The sequence below is a fragment of the Erythranthe guttata genome, chromosome 2 (genome assembly GCF_056151865.1).
Source record: "Erythranthe guttata isolate IM_541 chromosome 2, IM_541, whole genome shotgun sequence".
Taxonomy (NCBI): Eukaryota; Viridiplantae; Streptophyta; class Magnoliopsida; order Lamiales; family Phrymaceae; genus Erythranthe; species Erythranthe guttata.
The window spans coordinates 11330305-11349080 of NC_142534.1; the positions used below are offsets into that span (position 1 = coordinate 11330305).

General features: G+C 37.2%; 1 protein-coding gene across 1 annotated transcript; it reads left to right on the plus strand.

Moving 5' to 3' along the window:
- Positions 1-13929: 13929 nt before the first annotated feature.
- LOC105949479 (uncharacterized) lies at positions 13930-14886 on the plus strand. Its single transcript, XM_088814982.1, has 3 exons — positions 13930-14017; positions 14111-14275; positions 14527-14886. The coding sequence occupies exons 1-3, from the start codon at positions 13955-13957 to the stop codon at positions 14884-14886; spliced, it is 588 nt and encodes a 195-aa protein (XP_088671108.1). The 5' UTR covers positions 13930-13954.
- The last annotated feature ends 3890 nt before the right edge of the window (positions 14887-18776 follow it).

Below are 18776 nucleotides of genomic sequence, written 5' to 3' on the forward strand. Positions count from 1 at the left end.
GGAAGGCGGTCTTCACATCCATTTGCCATATCTCGTAGTCGTACCACGCAACTATGGCCAGCAAAATCCTAATCGACTTCAGCATCGCGACTGGCGAAAAGGTTTCCTCATAGTCAACACCTTGCCTTTGAGTATATCCTTTCGCTACCAATCTAGCTTTATAGGTTGATACATTTCCATCCACTCCAATTTTCTTCTTATAGATCCACTTGCAGACTATAGGAACAATTCCCTTAGGTGGATCTACCAAGGTCCATACCTTGTTGGAGTACATGGAGTCCATTTCGGATTTCATGGCAGTTAGCCAATGTCCCATGTCCGCATCCGATACGGCCTCATTGTATGTTCTTGGATCTTGTCCAAGATCAACATGATCTTCATCGTTTTCGAGGAGGAATAACCTATCCGGCATTTTCCGTACCGTAGGTTCAGGAGGTATATTAGTGGATTGTTGTATTGGTTCGATTACTTGTTCTTGCGCTTGAACTTCACTTTGCGGTTCTTGAACTACTTCAAGTTCTATCATGCTGCCTTTTCTATCGGATAGAAACTCCCTTTCCAAAAAGGTGGCATTTCTCGAAACAAACGTCTTTGCTTCCTTGACATAATAAAATTCGTATCCCATTGAGTCTTCGTGATACCCCACAAAATAGCACAAGTCGGATTTACTATCCAACTTGTCTCCCAATAATCGCTTCACATAAGCGGGACAACCCCATATCCTAATATGTTTGTAGTTGAGTTTCCGAGAATGCCAAAGTTCATAAGGTGTGGATTTAACTACTTTGGCGTTAACTCTATTCTGCAAATACGCGGCAGTGCGAAGTGCATCACCCCACAAGTTGTTGGGGATCGTGCATGTATACGCAGCGGAATTTTAAAATTTTAGATCGAACTAATTTCGATTACATGCATAAACTAATCACATAGTCAACGTACCTTAACGCTTCCGCCATACATATGGTAATTATCGATTTAATTGAAAAATACGTAAAACCGAAAATCACGAAACATGCTTATTCATCATTCAATAAAATCGAAACACGTAATTACATATTACTCATGCTCGTAAATTAAAAATCATTCAAACATGTTCGAATCGAATTACGAAAGTTCCGATTTAATTACCTCTTGTAGCGTGAGATTTCGACGAATCGAAATCCAAAACTCAAACACGTACAAGCTGCAAATTACCAATCCTCGGGGCTGCAACTCACGGCTGGACCAAGCTGATCCAGCAAGCGACGAACGGCGGTGAACGGCAGCAGCAGCGGCGGCGCGTGGCAGCAGCAGCGGCGGCGCGTGAGCGGCGTATCGGCGCGTGCGGCGGTGCGTGGATTCGTCGGGGCAGCAGCTCCTCTCCAATTAGGTTTCACCTCGTATTTTCAACCCACTCGAACTACAGCACTAGATGTAAACGAGTTAGACAACAACAAGAATAAAACGAAGGAAATGAGAGAAGAAAAACCGGCGGTTTTCCGGCGGTGGTCGGCGGTGGCGCGCCGGTGGAGCAACGGCCGAAGAGGGGAGCGGCTAGGGCTTGAGCGGCTAGGGTTTTGTGCTGAAAAATCTGATCTCAAACTCTTGTTTGAGGTCTATTTATACCTAGGGTTTTCAACCCTAGCGGGCTTAAGTCATTGGGCTTGACCCACTGATGCATTAAACCCATTCCCTCGTCAGCCTCGTTTCTAATAAACGATCGTTCACAAAATTATAACAAAATTATATTTGTGACGAGCTCAAAGTCCTCGTCGATACGAGTGCCTCTTCGAAATTTCCAATTTCCAAAATTGGAAACTTCCACTTCAGTGGACTTGCTAAATCGGGAAACTTCCCAATTTAGAAAGTTCACTAAATTCCGCATTTCTCTCTTTCTCCACGTTTATTCCAATTCGCAATTCACAATTACGAATCTTGGATTCAATCATATCGACATCCAATCGTTCAAAGATTAACACATTAATCTATGCTTGTTGTTATCAAGGATCTATATTACACGAGAAGTGTGACCCTCAATGGTTCAGGTGTATGTTAGCCGTGGGCTCACAACCCTTTGTGATTCGAACAACACATTGTTCTTATACGAACTCCTCCCAAGAGTCCCGATTAGAGTAAAACTCATTTTACCTAATCCCCGATCAAATCGGTGACCAACGAATCAAGATTGGCGTCTAGCAACTACGCATCATGATTCCCTAGATACAAATGAAGTGCCTGCAAGAACCTTATGATATAGTTAGCGTACAGTACGATCCCTTCGTAGCACATGTCCCCATTGAACTAGAGGCATTGGTTCACCGAGACCTCTTATAAAGTTCAATAACCGTGCGAACGTTCTAGGTATTATAAATCCGTTCGTGTGCGACTTAGGGAAACACATTTCCCTAATCACCCCACTATCAACTCTGGCCAGAGATTCCATGGATTATAAACCGTCAGAACACACAGGACATCCATGACTACTCAAGCGCTCGAATCCCCTACTACAATGCACAGACTTCACACTAGATTTCGGATTGCACGAACGTTGGCCCTTGGAGTGGTCCGCAGTGGGACTCAGGGACAGGTCACGATACAATCGGTCCTCTAGTGAAGTCACGGTGATGTCTGGGTCTTAAGGACTAATGGTGTACAACTATATCTTAGAAACCTATTACTCGATGAATGAGAACCACTTATAGATTTCTAGGGCGAGGGAGTTCAGTGAACTCATCCAGTATGAGCACCCACTCAAGTATGCCGATGTCACAACACCGAGGACTGATGAGACGCAGTACACATACACTAAGTGCTAGTCTCAAAAGGGAAAGGCCGGTATCCTCATTATTGGCGTAACCCATCGACTAGGAACAAGGTTTAACAGTTACATTACATTGCTGAGTTATCTCACGATTCTACTAGATCAACTCACAGTAATAGAGTAACTTGTTAGGACTATATCTATGCTGCTTGCATGGGATAACAGATATAGAATGCCAAATAAGATATTTTATTATTACGAACGAAAAAAACGATTGTTCTTTTACAAGATAAAAGGAAAGACCACAACCACAAGTTGGCTTGTTGGTCACCTACTCCAACACAAGTATGCCGGTAAGTTCGTGAACCCCATCATAGATCGAACCATATCTAATAAGGTCCTATTCCGATGTTCGGAAACTCCATTAAGTTGAGGAGTTCCAGGTGAAGTCCATTGAGATTGTATTCCATTCTCTTTTAGATAGTCAATGAACTCGATCCTCAAGTATTCTCCACCACGGTCGGATCGCAGCATCTTAATACTTCGTCCGAGTTGATTCTCTTCTTCGTGTCTAAAATCTTTGAACCTTTCAAATGTTTCGGACTTGTACTTCATCAAGTACACATACCCATACCTAGAATAATCGTCGGTAAAGGTAGCGAAGTAGTTGTATCCACCCTTCGCACTAACACTTAGTGGACCACATACGTCTGTATGGATCAAATCCAAAAGACCCTCAGCTCGTTCCATTCTCCCTTTGTAGGGTGACTTGGTCATTTTCCCTTTAAGGCAAGATTCACAAGTTTGTAGTGATTTCACGTCCTTCAAAGAGAACAATCCTTCACTAGCAAAATCGTTCATCCTTCTTAAAGAGACATGACCTAATCTAGGGTGCCAAAGTTGTGCGGGGTTTTGATCTATCTCCTTACGTTTTACTGATATAACATTAATAGGTATTTCATTTGGACATAGTTCATACAAGTTGTTTAATAGTCGTCCCTTGCAAATCAAATTCTCATTCTTTTGTATAATGCAAATCGAATTTCCAAAACTAAAGTAAAACCTTCAATGTCTAATACATGAATAGAAATAAGGTTTCTAATGAGAGACGGAACAAATAAACAATCGTTCAAAACAATAGGAAAACTAGAATCCAAAACATTTAGGTAAATCGTGCCAATGGCTTCAGCAGCAACTCTTGCTCCATTCCCCATCCTTAGGTAGGTCTCACCCACTCTAAGCTTTTTACTTCTTGTCATTAGCTGCAAATCATTGCACAAATGTGAGCCACAGCCCGTATCCAATACCCAAGAAGAAGAATTGACAAACAAATTTACGTCAATGAAATACGTACCCTTTTCAGAACTTTTCTACTTTAGGTAAGCCTTGGAGTTGCGGCGCCAATGTCCTTTCTTTTCACAATGATGGCAAGCATCATCAACTTGCTTGCTGACCTTTGCCTTGGGGCCCCCACTACCTTCACCCACTTCGAACTTGCTGTTTGGAAATGGAACTCTTTCCTTTCTCTTCTTTTGGGAAGAACTCTTCTTTCCAGAAGTAGCAGCAATGAGAACAGACTTCTCTTTCTTAATGGTGGACTCGAAACTGACCAACATGTTCATTAACTCATCCAATGTAGGATCTAGTTTGTTCATGTTGAAGTTCACTATGAACGATTCATAGGAACTAGGAAGAGACAACAAGATCAAATCCAACGAGAGCTCGGCCGGGAGGGTGACATCGAGATTCACTAGCTTTTCAAGGAGAGTGATCATTTTGGGACAGTGCTCGTGGACCGAAGTCCCTTCGCGCAGTCTCGCCGTGATCAACTTCTTTGTAGCAGCGTACCTCGATGCCCTAATATTCTCACTATACATGCTATCGAGATGAGCCTTTATATCGAAAGCATGCATGTGAGACTCATATTTCCTCGCAAGCGCGGGCTCCATGGCGGCTATCATATAACACCTAGCATGAGTGTCATCTTTCTTCCAAGCTTCATAAGTTTCATTTTCAGCATCAGTCGCTGTGGCAGGTATAGTGGCGGGAAGTCTCTCGTTCAGAACATATAGACGCCCCTCAACGGTTAGCACAAGCTTAAGACTACGCAACCAATCTAGGTAATTAGGGCCATTAAGTTTATTGTCGAGGATTGACATTGTGGGATTCTTAGACATGATTATCTGAGAGGTATAGAGAAGAGGATTATTAGAGATTCGCGTTAAATGATTGTTACAATTAAATGTTTGGCCTTATGTTATTTAATTGTTCTCCCACTAATTTTATCGAGTTCCACTTCCCTCTAGTAGACAAACGAGAAAACTGATTTTTCTTAATGGGCTTTAGGTCCAATAGACAAATATAACCCGTAGTTAATCTAGCCCGATTATATTTGCCCAAAGGTAGATCACAATCAATCATATCCACAATATGACCCTAAATTAATTTTCCTCACACTTGATAATGACCTAAGTTAATCTCGTGAATATCAAAATCGTCGTGTGTCAAGTCTAACCTACCAATCAAAGATGCTCATAGAACTTGATTATGCCAAACTAATGCAGTCCCTAGTTAATCTAGCCGACCACGTTAATCTAGCATAACCCTTTTCTATGGCTACATTCATCGCTATGTCAATTGAATTACAACTTACTTTACCATAGCATTCCCCACTAACACGGCTTACTGCACTACAGTAAAGGGCTACACATAATCCAACCGTTGGCAGAAGGAAAGAAAAAATCAACATATTGGTTTTTCTTTATACCTTGAAATGATTCTTAATTAGATTAACAATGAGGGATTTTATTAAAAAGTTTTATCTCATCAGAAGGTTCGGATTGGTCTATGTGATTCCTACATCTATATATGTTCTCTAAAGGTATATGGAAACGCATATTGTCCTAAGAGGAACATACGACCTAACTACATAATTAATTACATAAATTAATTATCGAGTTTTTCAAAATAATTATAGAACCTCAACTAGCATAAATCAATCAAATAATGTTGAAGTACTAGTAATTAAGTTGAACTATAATCAATATTATATGTGTGTTCTATTAATTAAAATCAATTTAACAATTTAAATTAATTAATTAATCTAACACCTATTTACTAAAATAGATGATTGTTGACTCGATTATCTAATTGGAATTAATTGAAAATAATTTTCCGAAAATTAAAATCAATTTGTTTTAAGTTTAATTTTAGAAATCTGAAATAAAAATTTTTTTTTTCAGTGAACCGGTTCGGCCGACCGGTCTGACCGGTTCGGACCGAAGCGGTCCGGTTCTGCCCGGTCCACTTGACCCAAATCAGTGGGCCGGGTCAGTCGGACCGAGAACCGGTCTGACCGACCCGAATCCACGTGGATTCGGTCAATTGGATCGCACACAACCATCGAACCGGCCGGTTCGACCGGTTCGATCCGAATAATTAAAAACCGATGTTTAAAAATTATTTCAAATCCGATTTTCCAATTTTAAACAATTTTAAAGCTGGAAAAACTCTGAACAATATTTCAAAAATATTTTAAACTTACGAAAACTCCCAATTACATAATACAACAATCGATACTTTAATAAATCGAACATGCATAAAATCATAGCATATTAAAACAAACGCAATTAATTGCGCAAGGAGCTCTAATACCACTGTTGGGAATCGGACACGTGTACGCAGCGAAAAACAAAAATTTTATGCGATTTAAATAACTTTAATACACATAAACACATGCCCGATAATTGAAAACAGTTAATTGCGTACCTTTGCGCTTCCACCGAAATTAAAAACAACATACATGCTTAATTACTTAATCGAAATTAAATCAACTAGCATGCTCGCGTTTAAATCAAATAATCATGCTCGCAGTAATTTAAAAAATTTCATGTAGTCACATAAAATCATACAAGTTTGCTTACTAACGAACATGCCTATTTAATTTAAATAAATACTACTCGAATAAACATGGATTCGAATTGTTACCTCTTGAAGCGTGAGGTAGGCGCATAAGTCGAAGCAAGATTGCCACGGAAACCAATCCGTGCAATCCGGGGCAGCAACGACGATGCAGCGACGGCGATGATCCGAGCTACGGCGGCGGGTGTGATTCACGCGCTGACCATGAAGCATGAATCAAACGAAGACTCGAGAAGATGGCTAGCTGCTCTTCCCACTCCTATTGATCCAACCTGTTTGCTGATCTGAAATTACAGCCTTGCTCCGACTTCAATATCTCCATGCTTATTTACTGGATGGACAATTTCTTCTGTAATATTGTAGATTTATGAGTGTTGAAGCTTCTGTCAAAATTTCACGTCCATCCGATCACCGTTTGATTTATGGCGAATTTTCTAGCTGGACAGCGCGGAAAATCCGATAGCAGTTTTTCAGAATTGCCTTCTCGCATCTTCGATTCTTCGATCTTCCAACTCTCGGATTTCACCTCGTATACTTTGATCTACTAAATACGTGGCACTAGACACGTAATAGTTAGAAAAATGGAAGAATATAAAGAAGGAAAGAATTACCAAAGGGATCGGCCAAGGGGTGGCTGATTCCGACGAGTTGGCAGCGGCAACGGCGGTGGTGGCCGCGGGAGAAGATGGCCGAGAGAGAGAGTGGAGCGGCTAGGGTTAGTTCGTGTATTGTGTTCAAGTTTTTTGTGTGCAAGACCTATAAATCAAGTATTTATAGTATCTTGCATAAAACACTAACGGGCTTAAGTTGGACCGGGCCCAACAGCTTAAGTTCGTTAGTTCTTTTACTTGCTCGTCTCTCTCAATTCGATGATTGGAAAATTGTAACATTTACATTTTCGGAATCATTATAATGTCCTCGTCATTACGAGTGCCAATTCTCAATTTCCAACTTTCCAGAAGTGGAAACCCTAATCCAGTGCACGTTCTAAATTTGGAAACTTCCCGATTTAGAAAGTCCACTAATATGTTTGCCTATTCTTTTCCTTTTCTATTCTCATTTATAATTCCAAATTACGAATGTTGGACCCAATCATATTGACTTCTAATCATGCAAACATAAACCATTTTATCTCTGATCGTTTATTCAAAGATCACATGTGCACGAGCAGTGTGACCCTCGATGGTTCAGGTGTAAGCTAGTCGTGGGCCCACAACCCTTTGTGGTCAAAACTCGTCCCCTAGAGTTACGAGTATAATGAAACTTTTTTCACCTTAATCACCCAACGAATCAAGATTGGCGTCTAGCAACTACGCGTCATGATTCCCTAGATACAAATGATGTGCCTGCAAGAACCTTCAAATATAGCTAACGTACAGTACGATCCCTTCGATTCATATGTCCCGATTAAACTAGAGGCATTGGTTCGTCGAGACCTCTTTATTTGTTCAATGACGGTGCGATCGTTCTAAGTGTTGTAATCGTTATGTGCATGACTTAGAGAATCGACTTCTCTAATCATCACTTAGTAAGCTCTGGCAGGGACTTAGAATGATTACAAACTATCAGATTACACTAGATTTCGGACTGCCCGAACACTAGCCTTTGGGATAGTCCTCGGTGGAACTTAGGGACATATCACGATACAGCTGGTCCTCTAATGAAGTCACGGTGATGTCTAGGTCATAAGGACTAATGGTATACAACTATACCATAGATATCTCTACTTGATTATTGTGAACCACTTAGAGATTTCTAGGGTGAGGCAGTTCAGTGAACTCGTCATCTTACGAGCACCCACTTATGCATGCCGATATCACAATACCGTTTACTGATGAGATGCAATACACATACACTAAGTGCTAGTCTCTTAATGGAAAAGGCTGATATCCTCATTGGTGGCGTAACCCTTCGACTAGGAACACGTTTAATAGTTATAATACTTAAGGAAATATCTCACGATCCTAACGATCAATTACTAGTACTTGTAATAACTGTAAGGACTATATCTATGCTTGTGACAAAGGGACAAAGATATAGAATGCCAAAGTGTTTTATCATTAATACGAATAAAGGTTCGTTTATTCCCATAATAAATACGAAAGACCACAGCCACATGTTGGCTTGTTGGTCACCTACTCTAACACCACTACCTTGACAAAAAGATGTATTGAACATGAATGGAAGAATATCACATATTACTAATACTAATAATAATATTAATACTAATACAACTACTAATATATATATTAATACTAATATTAATACTAATACAACTACTAATATCCCCTCGTAGTGAGTGCCTTTAATTTCTGTAATTTTCCTTTAATTTCTCCCCAATTACAAATAAAACAAAGACAAGGTGTATGGATATTTGTGTATGTGTGCTGATTTTGTGTGTATGTGTTGATTTTGTGTGTATGTGTGTACTGATTTTGTGTGTATGTGTTGATTTAACGTGTATGTGTGTGCTGAATTTTTGTGTATGTGTTGATTTAGTATGTGTGTGCTGATTTTGGGGTGTATGTGTTGATTAAAACAAAGAAGGCTCTTTTATACTAATTGCATTGTAAGTTGCTTAATGGGTAATCTGAGTGCTTTAGCGTTGACAAGATCTTCTATTAATTGTCATATATGATGGATCGGAGGGTTTTGTGTTGATTGGCTTATGCATTTAGTGTATTAGTTTCGGTGACGAACATTTTCAATGAAAAGTTCTCCTTTCGTTCCGTTTGTTTGTAATGTATTAGAGCGATTAATATTTGATTGTCTGTCGGGGAAATCGGAGTTTCTGTTCTTCTATTCATTCATTTTTTTTTGCCGTCTCGAGAACTTAATGATGACTACGTTGATCTTTTCGTTTGAATCTTTAATTGATAATGCACTTATGAACAACTCTCTTTGTTTTGTTTTTTTGCACGATTGTGTCGAATCTCGTGTTGTGTTTTATGGCTGAAAGATCTTCCGTTAATTATCGAATATGATGGATCAGAGGTTTTTTTTTTCCGTTGTTTGGCTTATGCACTAGTATATTAGTTACGGTAAAGGACATTATGTTTACCTTTTTTTTTTCTATATTAATTAATGCATTCTACATGATAAAAACAATATTTTGAATAACTAAAATATTTGTCATGCTATTTTTTACCAGCATCAGTAAGACTATTTACTTACTACAAAATGGCAAAGGATAGGAGTTGGGTTTTGATAGATGATCATCGATTAGATGCATTTCAAAAGGGTTGTGAAGAATTTTTGGATTTTGCTTTTAATAAGGCTGCGATTGATAATAAAATACGATGTCCATGTCGAGATTGTCAGTGTAGAAAAATTGGGGATCGGGAATTTGTCCATGGACATTTACTTTGGAGGGGTTGGGATAAATCTTATGGTTTAGGCCAATGGGTAATGCACCTAGAGTCTGAGGAAGAATATCGTCTCGGGCATCAGGTTTGTGAAACAAATGAAGCTGCTGATTACACAATTTCTGAAGTTGAAGAGGTGAATGAAACTGATGGTGGTGCGAGCGGTCGTGAGAACATGGAAGAATTGTTGCAAGCATGTATTCATCCTGATCATCACAAATCATTTGAAGAATCTACACCGGAAGTTGATGATTTTCGTAAACTCATTGAAGAGTGGTGTATCCCTCTATATGATGGATGCCAAGAAAATTCTAAACTTTCATTCGTGACTCATTGAAGAGTGGTGTATCCCTCGATAAGACGTTTTCAGACACACTCCAACTAATTAAAAAAATTCCTGGTCTAAATATTCCCGACACTTTTTATGAAGTTAAGAAGTTGATTGGAAAATTGGGGTGTGGTTATGTGAAAATTGATGCATGTGAGAATGATTGCATGTTGTTCTGGAAGGATGATACAGACTTAGATTCATGTAGAGTCTGCAATGCTTCACGATGGAAGACTTCCATGGAGAACCAGCCGAGCTCTTCAACCACTCGCCGCAAAAGAGTACCCAAAAAGGTTTTGCGACACTTCCCCTTGATTCCGAGGCTTAAGCGTTTATTTACATGTGAGAGAACATCCATTAACATGAGATGGCATGCGGGGACTCGATGTAACGATGGAGTTCTCAGGCATCCTGCTGATTCCGATGCGTGGAAAGAGTTCGATAAGAAACATGAGTCATTTTCTTTGGAATCCCGAAACGTAAGGCTAGGTTTGGCTACTGATGGTTTCAATCCATTTGGATCATTAAGTAGCAAGTATAGCACGTGGCCTGTCATTCTAATGATTTACAATTTGCCACCAAATTTGTGCATGCAACGTTCTCATATGATGATGTCATTGCTTATTTCTGGTCCCAATGGACCTAAAAATGGCATTGATGTTTATTTGTAACCATTGATAGATGAGCTGAAGGAGTTGTGGATTTCTGGAATTCAAACTTTTGATATGTCCACCTAACAGTACTTTAATATGCGAGCGGCCCTCTCGTGGACTATTAATGACTTCCCGGCACTTGGTAATTTATCGGGGTGGAGCAGGAGCGGTTATCTTGCTTGTCCTAGCTGTGCTGAAGATACCGTATCTTAGCGTTTGTACAAGTCAAACAAACAATGTTTTATGGAACATAGCCGCTTTCCAGAGGAAGGGGCACCACCTCCACCATCCGGGGAAGATGTCTTATAAAAAATGGAGGGAATCGATGTTGTATTTGGCGTAGGCCAAGCAGTTCATAGAGATTCTCAATGGAGAAAGAGAAGAATTTTCTTTGAATTGCCTTATTGGAAAGATAATTTGATACGTCATAACTTGGATGTTATGAACATTGAGAAGAATATTGGGGAATTGTTACTAAAGTGGATATTAAATCTTCTTAGCAAAAATGATGGTTTTGAAAATGCAAAAGAGGACATTGAAAAAATAAAAAAAAACCACCATCTGGTAAGATTGGTCCACGGTTTCCCACTCTAGTCCCAAAACTTGGGAAGTATCACAAGATGTCTGTCCAGTCTAAGAAATCGCTTTGTGATGTTATATCAAATATTAAGGTTCCTAACAGCTATGCATCCAATATAGCCCGTTGTGTGAATGAAGACAAAGTAGGGGGACTGAAGAGCCACGACTATCATGTATTGGTGCAACAATTGCTTCCATTGGCAATTTGCAATATGGGGTTACCAAACAAGATGGCTTGTACTATTATTCAATTGTGTAGTTTTTTTTCGCGGCTTATGTTCCAATAGAGAGGTATTTATAACTTTTTCAAGAGCTAATGTCATATTTAATTTCCATTAACTTATAATAATATAATCTAATCTTTATAAAATTTCCTTTGACATTAGATATTTGGGCCACTTAAAGAGTTTTGTCCGGAATAAAAAGTGTCCTGAAGGTTCTATTGCCGAATGTTACGTCACTGAAGAATGCTTAAACTTTTGCTCACTATACACAGAAAACTCCTCAGCTACATTTTGTGATGATGAACCACAAAGTGCATTTTCAATATTCTCGGGAGTATCAAATGATAGTGATGTACATCCAAAGTACAAAGTCCTCAATTATGATTTAATGGAGAAAGCACATAACTATTGCCTTTTCAACTGTGACGAAGTTCAACCTTACATTGAGTAAGTTATCTATATGGTATTTTAATTTTCAATAGTTTTCATTTCATGTTTCAAAATAATATACCCTTTTCGTAGGGAGCATTTAGAGACCGTTAAGAATAAAATCTCAACGAGTGACCCTGCTTACCAATGGCGAATTGAACAGTTACAGAACAAAGAATTCCGTCGTTGGATTCAATCATATGTAAGTGTATTCCATTAGATTGTGATTAATTTTCATATTTTGTTACTTAAGATAAGTAACCGTTTTTTGGCCAACTAGGTGCAAAGAAAGGTTGGAATAGATGAAAATCTCAGAGTCTTGGCTAGTTCCCCTGATTTTAGAGTGAAGACTTTTAAGAGACTTGATGTTCAAGGGTTTACATTTCGTACAAAATCGTCTGAATAATCTCATTTTACTCAAAATAGTGGTGTTTTTGTGAAAGCAACAACTACCAGTTTCGCGAGTTCGAAAGATAAATCTCCAAGAGATGAAGATGTAGGCTACTATGGCGTAATAAAAGACATCATTGAACTTTCGTTCAATGTTGGTGCAAAAAAAGTAGTCTTGTTCGAGTGTGATTGGGATAATATTCGTACGAACAAGAGGGACAACCTAGGCTTTACACTTGTGAATTTATCCAGGCCAAATGCAAAAGCAAATCCTTTTGTTCTGCCATCACAAGTATTGCAAGCATTCTACGTCGAAGATCCACGTGATAGGCCATGGGTGGTGCCTGTTGTTATTAAACCAAGGGACAACTTTGCTCTAAAATCTGAGGATCTTGTTGAAGTTGAAGATGGATGTTATGAGATACTTTCGATAAACAATGACATAAATGTTATAGATGTTATGGAAGAGTAACTCATTGTATTTGTTGATCAAATATTTTTGGAACTCATATTTGTAAATTTACCTTTTATTTGAATTATTTGTCGTCTTAGTATTTTCATTAAGTTTATTTAAACTATTAATGTATTTGACTCGTAATATTATGTTATATGTGTTGTCTTAACTTAAAATTGATGCTAATGTATCTTGTTTTCTTGTTCAGGCAACCCGATTTGTGTATTTTCTATGTCAGGGCAAGGTTCGAGCACAGATTATGATGTAGTAGTACACGTGGACTTTAACGATGCAGGTCTTCCAGTCGGGCGTGGGAGGAACCGATTGGTGCGGGCCATTGCTAGTCAAGTTACACATTGTGACCTTTTTAGTCCTTGCATTTCTTGGCCTAAGCACAAAAAAGAAGGTCGGGTTGAGCAATTGTGGTTACGATTCAAGGTATTTGAAATTATTAAAAATTTAATAATAATTCTTAGTTAGTTAAATTGATTTGTTGTATATGATTTTTTTTTTATTCTTGTTAGGACAAATGGAAACTTCCTGATCGAGATTCTACGAAGAAATGGTTCAATGCTATGGCCAATGCTCGTTGGAAAGATCATAGAACTAAAGTATTGAAAAACATTTATGATAGAGCACTAGATCTTGCCACTGCTAAGGCAAATCGTCCGGATGGAATGATTAGTTCATCTACATGGGAGGAATTGTGTGATCATTTTTTTTCTATATCTGATTCCAGTGGTGATGGCAAGGTAAATTATATTTATTTTGATTGTTTTCTAATTTGTCATGTTCACATAAATTTAATTGAAGTTTATTAACATGTGCATTATATTCACCGTCCAAGTCTGATAAATGCCGAGAATCCCGAATGAAAATCCCTGCCGACCACCATTGGCGTCGAACTAGTATTAGTGGGTGGTCTCATGAACATGTAAGTCTAGTCTTATATATTTTTTTGTTAAAATTTTCGGATTATATTCATGTATATTTTATATTAATTTTCTTTTATAAATTTTTATTACAGCTTCAAAAATTTGGTAAAGCTCCTACCGTGGTTGATAAATATAAAAAAGGCTATATGCGTATCGACCCATTGATGCCATTCGTGGAATCCGGGTCATCCACGGAGGAGGGTGAGAGGGCAGAACCATATACTGGGATTGGAACTCCAAAACAACGTGCTATTGCGGTAAGTTTTCATCTTTAATTGTTTTGTATGTTGAATTAGTTGGTGGGTTTTTTGTTTTGGTATTGTGTGTTTGATCTATTGTTTGGTATATATGTTGAATTGTGTTTGATCTATTGTTTGGTATATATGTTGAATTTGTTGATGTGTTTTCTATGTATTGATAGTTTTTTGGTATGTCCATACAATAGCTGTTATGCTGCCCAATTTTTTGTTTAATTTATGAATTTATGGTCATTTATTTGTATTTTCAGGAAGACTTGGAAAGAGTATACGAAGAGTGTATTAATGATGGAAAAGATCAAAGTACGGCCGACTCAATAGCTTGTGACAGAGTGTTGGGTAAGACAAAAATACTTGGGATTCAAAGCTCAACCACTAAGAAAGTTGCAAGATCGAGATTTTCTTCTGTTAGAAATGAAGAGTTGGAGACTAAAGTCAAGCTCTTAGAAGGAGTATTGCAAGAATCGCGAGATGAAGTGAGCTCACTTAAAGAATCTTTGAACTCTTTACTTAATACTTTAAGACAAAAAGGAATCGTAGATCAGCCCGTCTCCAAAACTCCAAATTCGGGTACTTCAAATGACGACGAAGAACGGCTCAATTTGGATTAATTTCATTTTGTAATGCTACAATATTTTTCTGAGTTTTATGTATTTCTAGAGTCATATATGTACTGTTGACTTGGTTTTTAATTTTATGTAGACTTCAATTTTAAAACTGCTGTGTAATTTAATTTAGTAGTTCAATTGTTTTAGTGAATTTAATAATTATTTACAGGTAATTTATTATATAAAATAATATATATATACATATATATATATATATATATATATATATATATATATATATATATATATATATATATATATATAACTGTACAGTAACATTTGCGACGAATATAATCATTTTTCGTCGCAAATAAAATACATCGATGTACTATATTTCGTCGTAAATCTTGTTTTGGTAGAATTAAATTTTGCAACGAATAGTTCAAATTCGTCGCAAACATTGGCGACGAACAGATAAATATAGTCGCAAAACTTTGCGACGATATTCAAATTTGCCGCGAAAATAATATTATTTTATTTTGTTGAAAATTTTACTTTGCGACGAAAACATAAAACCGTCGCAAAAAAGGCGACGATAGTGTATACATAAATGTCGCAAACACAAAAATCTAATTTATTAGATAAAATCGACTGTGGGCGACGAAAATGTAATTCATCGCCTCTCTAGCGACGAAACCGCGCGTTCGTCGCACCCTTTGCGACGGGAACACTGGCGTCGAATTTGGACCCCAGTGCGACGAAACAGGAATCGTCACAATCGTCCTAATTTCGTCGCAAGAGTCCTCTTTTCGTCGCAATTGTTCATCGCATGTGGCCGGTTTTCTATTAGTGATAGAGCTAGCGGTGACATGGCTCCCATAACATTTCTTAAATCACCCCCTAGCTCTATGTTGTCTCCACCACTTCCTGAAGCTAATAATTCGTTAGAACATATCGGAATAAGGTACCAAATGCATTATCCCATTAGAGTTTCTAACAATGTTTCAGGCTGGTTATTGTAATTACCGATACCAAAAGGACCTTAAAGTTATTTTAGCATACCACAGGGGTATGGGTATAATTTACCCTACAAATATTTATGATTTAGATCAATTCTAAAATCAATGCTTAGAACAAAAAAATTAAAATAATCACATGTCAACAATAATACTCCTTGATAATTCTCCAAACAAATATTACAGTCTTATAGATGTCAGACATTTAATTGTGAGCATCTAATTGTGAGGGAATGTCCCAAAAAATGGTTTCAAATATGGAGATCAACTAGCAAGCAAATTGAAAGCCTAATTTTTTACGATGTTACCCCTTTGTATTGTAGTTAAACTTTCAACTATTGTTGTCTTATACCTTCAAACTTCAAATTTTAGGCTACTGCTTTTACTTTAAAAGTCATTTTAACGTTCATCGCTGCCAATTATGCAGCAAAATATATGAAGACATAAGGCATTGAAACAATCTCCATTTATTTACTAGTTTTGCAGACAATATGTGTAACTTTCTTGGAAGTAAGGGGTGTGGCACTTGGCTGGACCCCTAACGATCATATCACGTAGCTCTCTTGTGTTTGATTGCATGAGGCATTGTAGTCAAGATGCTTCTACAGATGGAGCACACATGAGCAATGTGACGATCAGATCTTGTGTGTAACTTATCGTGTAACGTATTTGTTGCTCTGTGAGCAAGAAACGAGTCTCATACCATTTTTCCAAAGCGGATCCCACCACCATGCTTTCTACCTTTGACAGGTTGTCTCGTCAACTCATGCACTACTTCTGTCAAAAATCTCTGTGAATGTCATGGCAAATTTAATTAGTAGATTTAATATCAAATTTAATAATTGAGTCAAAGAAACAACTTTGAGAACTAATAAGTGGTACCACACTCATAATGCTTCATTTTTTTTTTTTATATAAAATATTCAAGAACCCTTAGTTAATTTTTTCTAAGCAAAAACATAACATACATATAATATCTCCTGGGGCAAAATGAGTTTAGTCCCGTAAGTTTGTTAGTTGAGAGTTTTAGTCCATCATGTTTCAAAATGAGAATTTTAGTCCTGTAGGTTTCAAAAGTTGAGAATTTTGGTCATATGACCTGCTATAAGAGGTTAAACAATGGTTGGTTGAATGAGATTGCATTTAATTTATAAAAATAAATAGATTAAAAATAAACTAGATGATGTGGCTAATGAGTTGGATAGTTTTGGAGGGAAATAAAATATATCATTAAATTATTTTTTTATTTAATGAATGAAATAAGCATTTTTATATTAACTATTTTTTTAATTAATATTTCATAGTTTTCAATCGATAAAAATAGTAATTAACTATATTTTATTACTCGTTATCGATATTTGTTACTCTTGATTTGATAACGTATTGTATGTTCGGAGGCTCTAGAATGTTTTTTTGGTACATGTAATTTAGGAAAAATTGCACATCACCCCCTAAATATTTCTAATTTTCGCACTTTACCCCTCAAAATTTTAAAAAGTGAATGTCCCCCTTCAAAATGTTATTCTTGTTCCACATTGCCCCGTTAACAAATTTTCGATGGATTATTCATCGGCATTTGAGTATTTTTGTTGCACATTGCCCCTTTATATGTTATTTGTTTTGCACGTTATCCCGTAGAAACATCATCTTTTTGCATATTTCCACTTTAAAATCTTATTTTTGTTACACAATGCCCACCGAAAATTGATTTCTGAGGAAAAGTGCAACCAAAGTAATATTTTGAGGGGGGGGGGGGGGGGGGGTATCCAGTTTTTGAATTGGGAAAAGTGCGAAAATGGAAAATTTGTAGGGGTGAAGTGCATTTTGTCCTTTAATTTAATAGAATTTTGAATATATTTTATTATTTTTTTTGTTAATTCGTAAATGTGTTTTTAGTTTTTTATACTAATTATAATTGTACATATCATTTAACTTTACAACAAAGTTTAATATAAAGTTTCTTTTCTCGTATTTTTGTTGAATTTGATTATTGGTTCAATTTCTTTGTGATCACTAAGTATAGATTAGTAAAAATTGAAATATTTAAATAAATATGAATTTAATTACTATTTTTACCAAATACAAACTAAGAAATATTAATTAAATTTTTTTTTGAGTAAATTCAAGTCCATTACAGGGGAAGTAGGGGAGGAGGAACTCGAACCCTAGACCTTTACCCTATTGGTAAAGGCTAGGTACCAACTCTCCTAATGAGTGTTTTTTTTTAAATAGTAACTTTCATTAGATTATATCTGCCAACAAAACAGGCAAGTCATCACCTTCTTTACAGTCCATGGCCAAATGTTTAGCCAAATGGTGAGCTAATCGATTACCAGAACGCTTAACAAAATTAAAAACACAATACTGAAACGATTTAGCAATATTGAGACAATCTTCTAATATAGCACCGAAAGACGAGGCATCCCGTTCTTGAGCACGAAGAGCACTTATGATTTGGAGACAATCGCCTTCAATTATAACCGACTCCCAACCCTTTGCTTTCGCCATATTGATCGCAAGCAAAGACGCCTTTGCTTCACACTCCACTGGCAGTAAACTCCCTCAGAAGCTCTCGACTTTCCAACCAACACAATCACCTCCATTGTCTCGAGCAATAGCAGCAATAGAAAAATACAATTCGCCTCTAGGTACAGCAGCATCAAAATTGATCTTTATTACGCCGCTAGGAGGTCGAGTCCATTCCCTGGGATGAGCAATCATAGGCTTGACAGTAGGAGGCAATTGTGCTTGCTTAAAAGTTTCCAAAAAGGCTTGACCTCAACTCGTTAATGTGAAATTTTAAAGTTATTTTTTTGTTTTCTTTACAGTAGGTTTTTCAAGAATTTTCTAGAGTAGAATTAAACTTTATTTTATTGTTAAAATTTCAAGGTCATTAATTAAGGTAATTAATTAGGATGCTAGAGCCTTCTATAAAGT

Coding starts and splice junctions, on each gene's coding strand:
- LOC105949479 (XM_088814982.1), top strand. CDS start 13,955: ATGAAAATCCCTGCCGACCACCATTGGCGTCGAACTAGTATTAGTGGG. Junction 14,018..14,110: donor GTGGGTGGTCTCATGAACAT/GTAAGTCTAGTC, acceptor TTTTTATTACAG/CTTCAAAAATTTGGTAAAGC. Junction 14,276..14,526: donor CAAAACAACGTGCTATTGCG/GTAAGTTTTCAT, acceptor TTGTATTTTCAG/GAAGACTTGGAAAGAGTATA.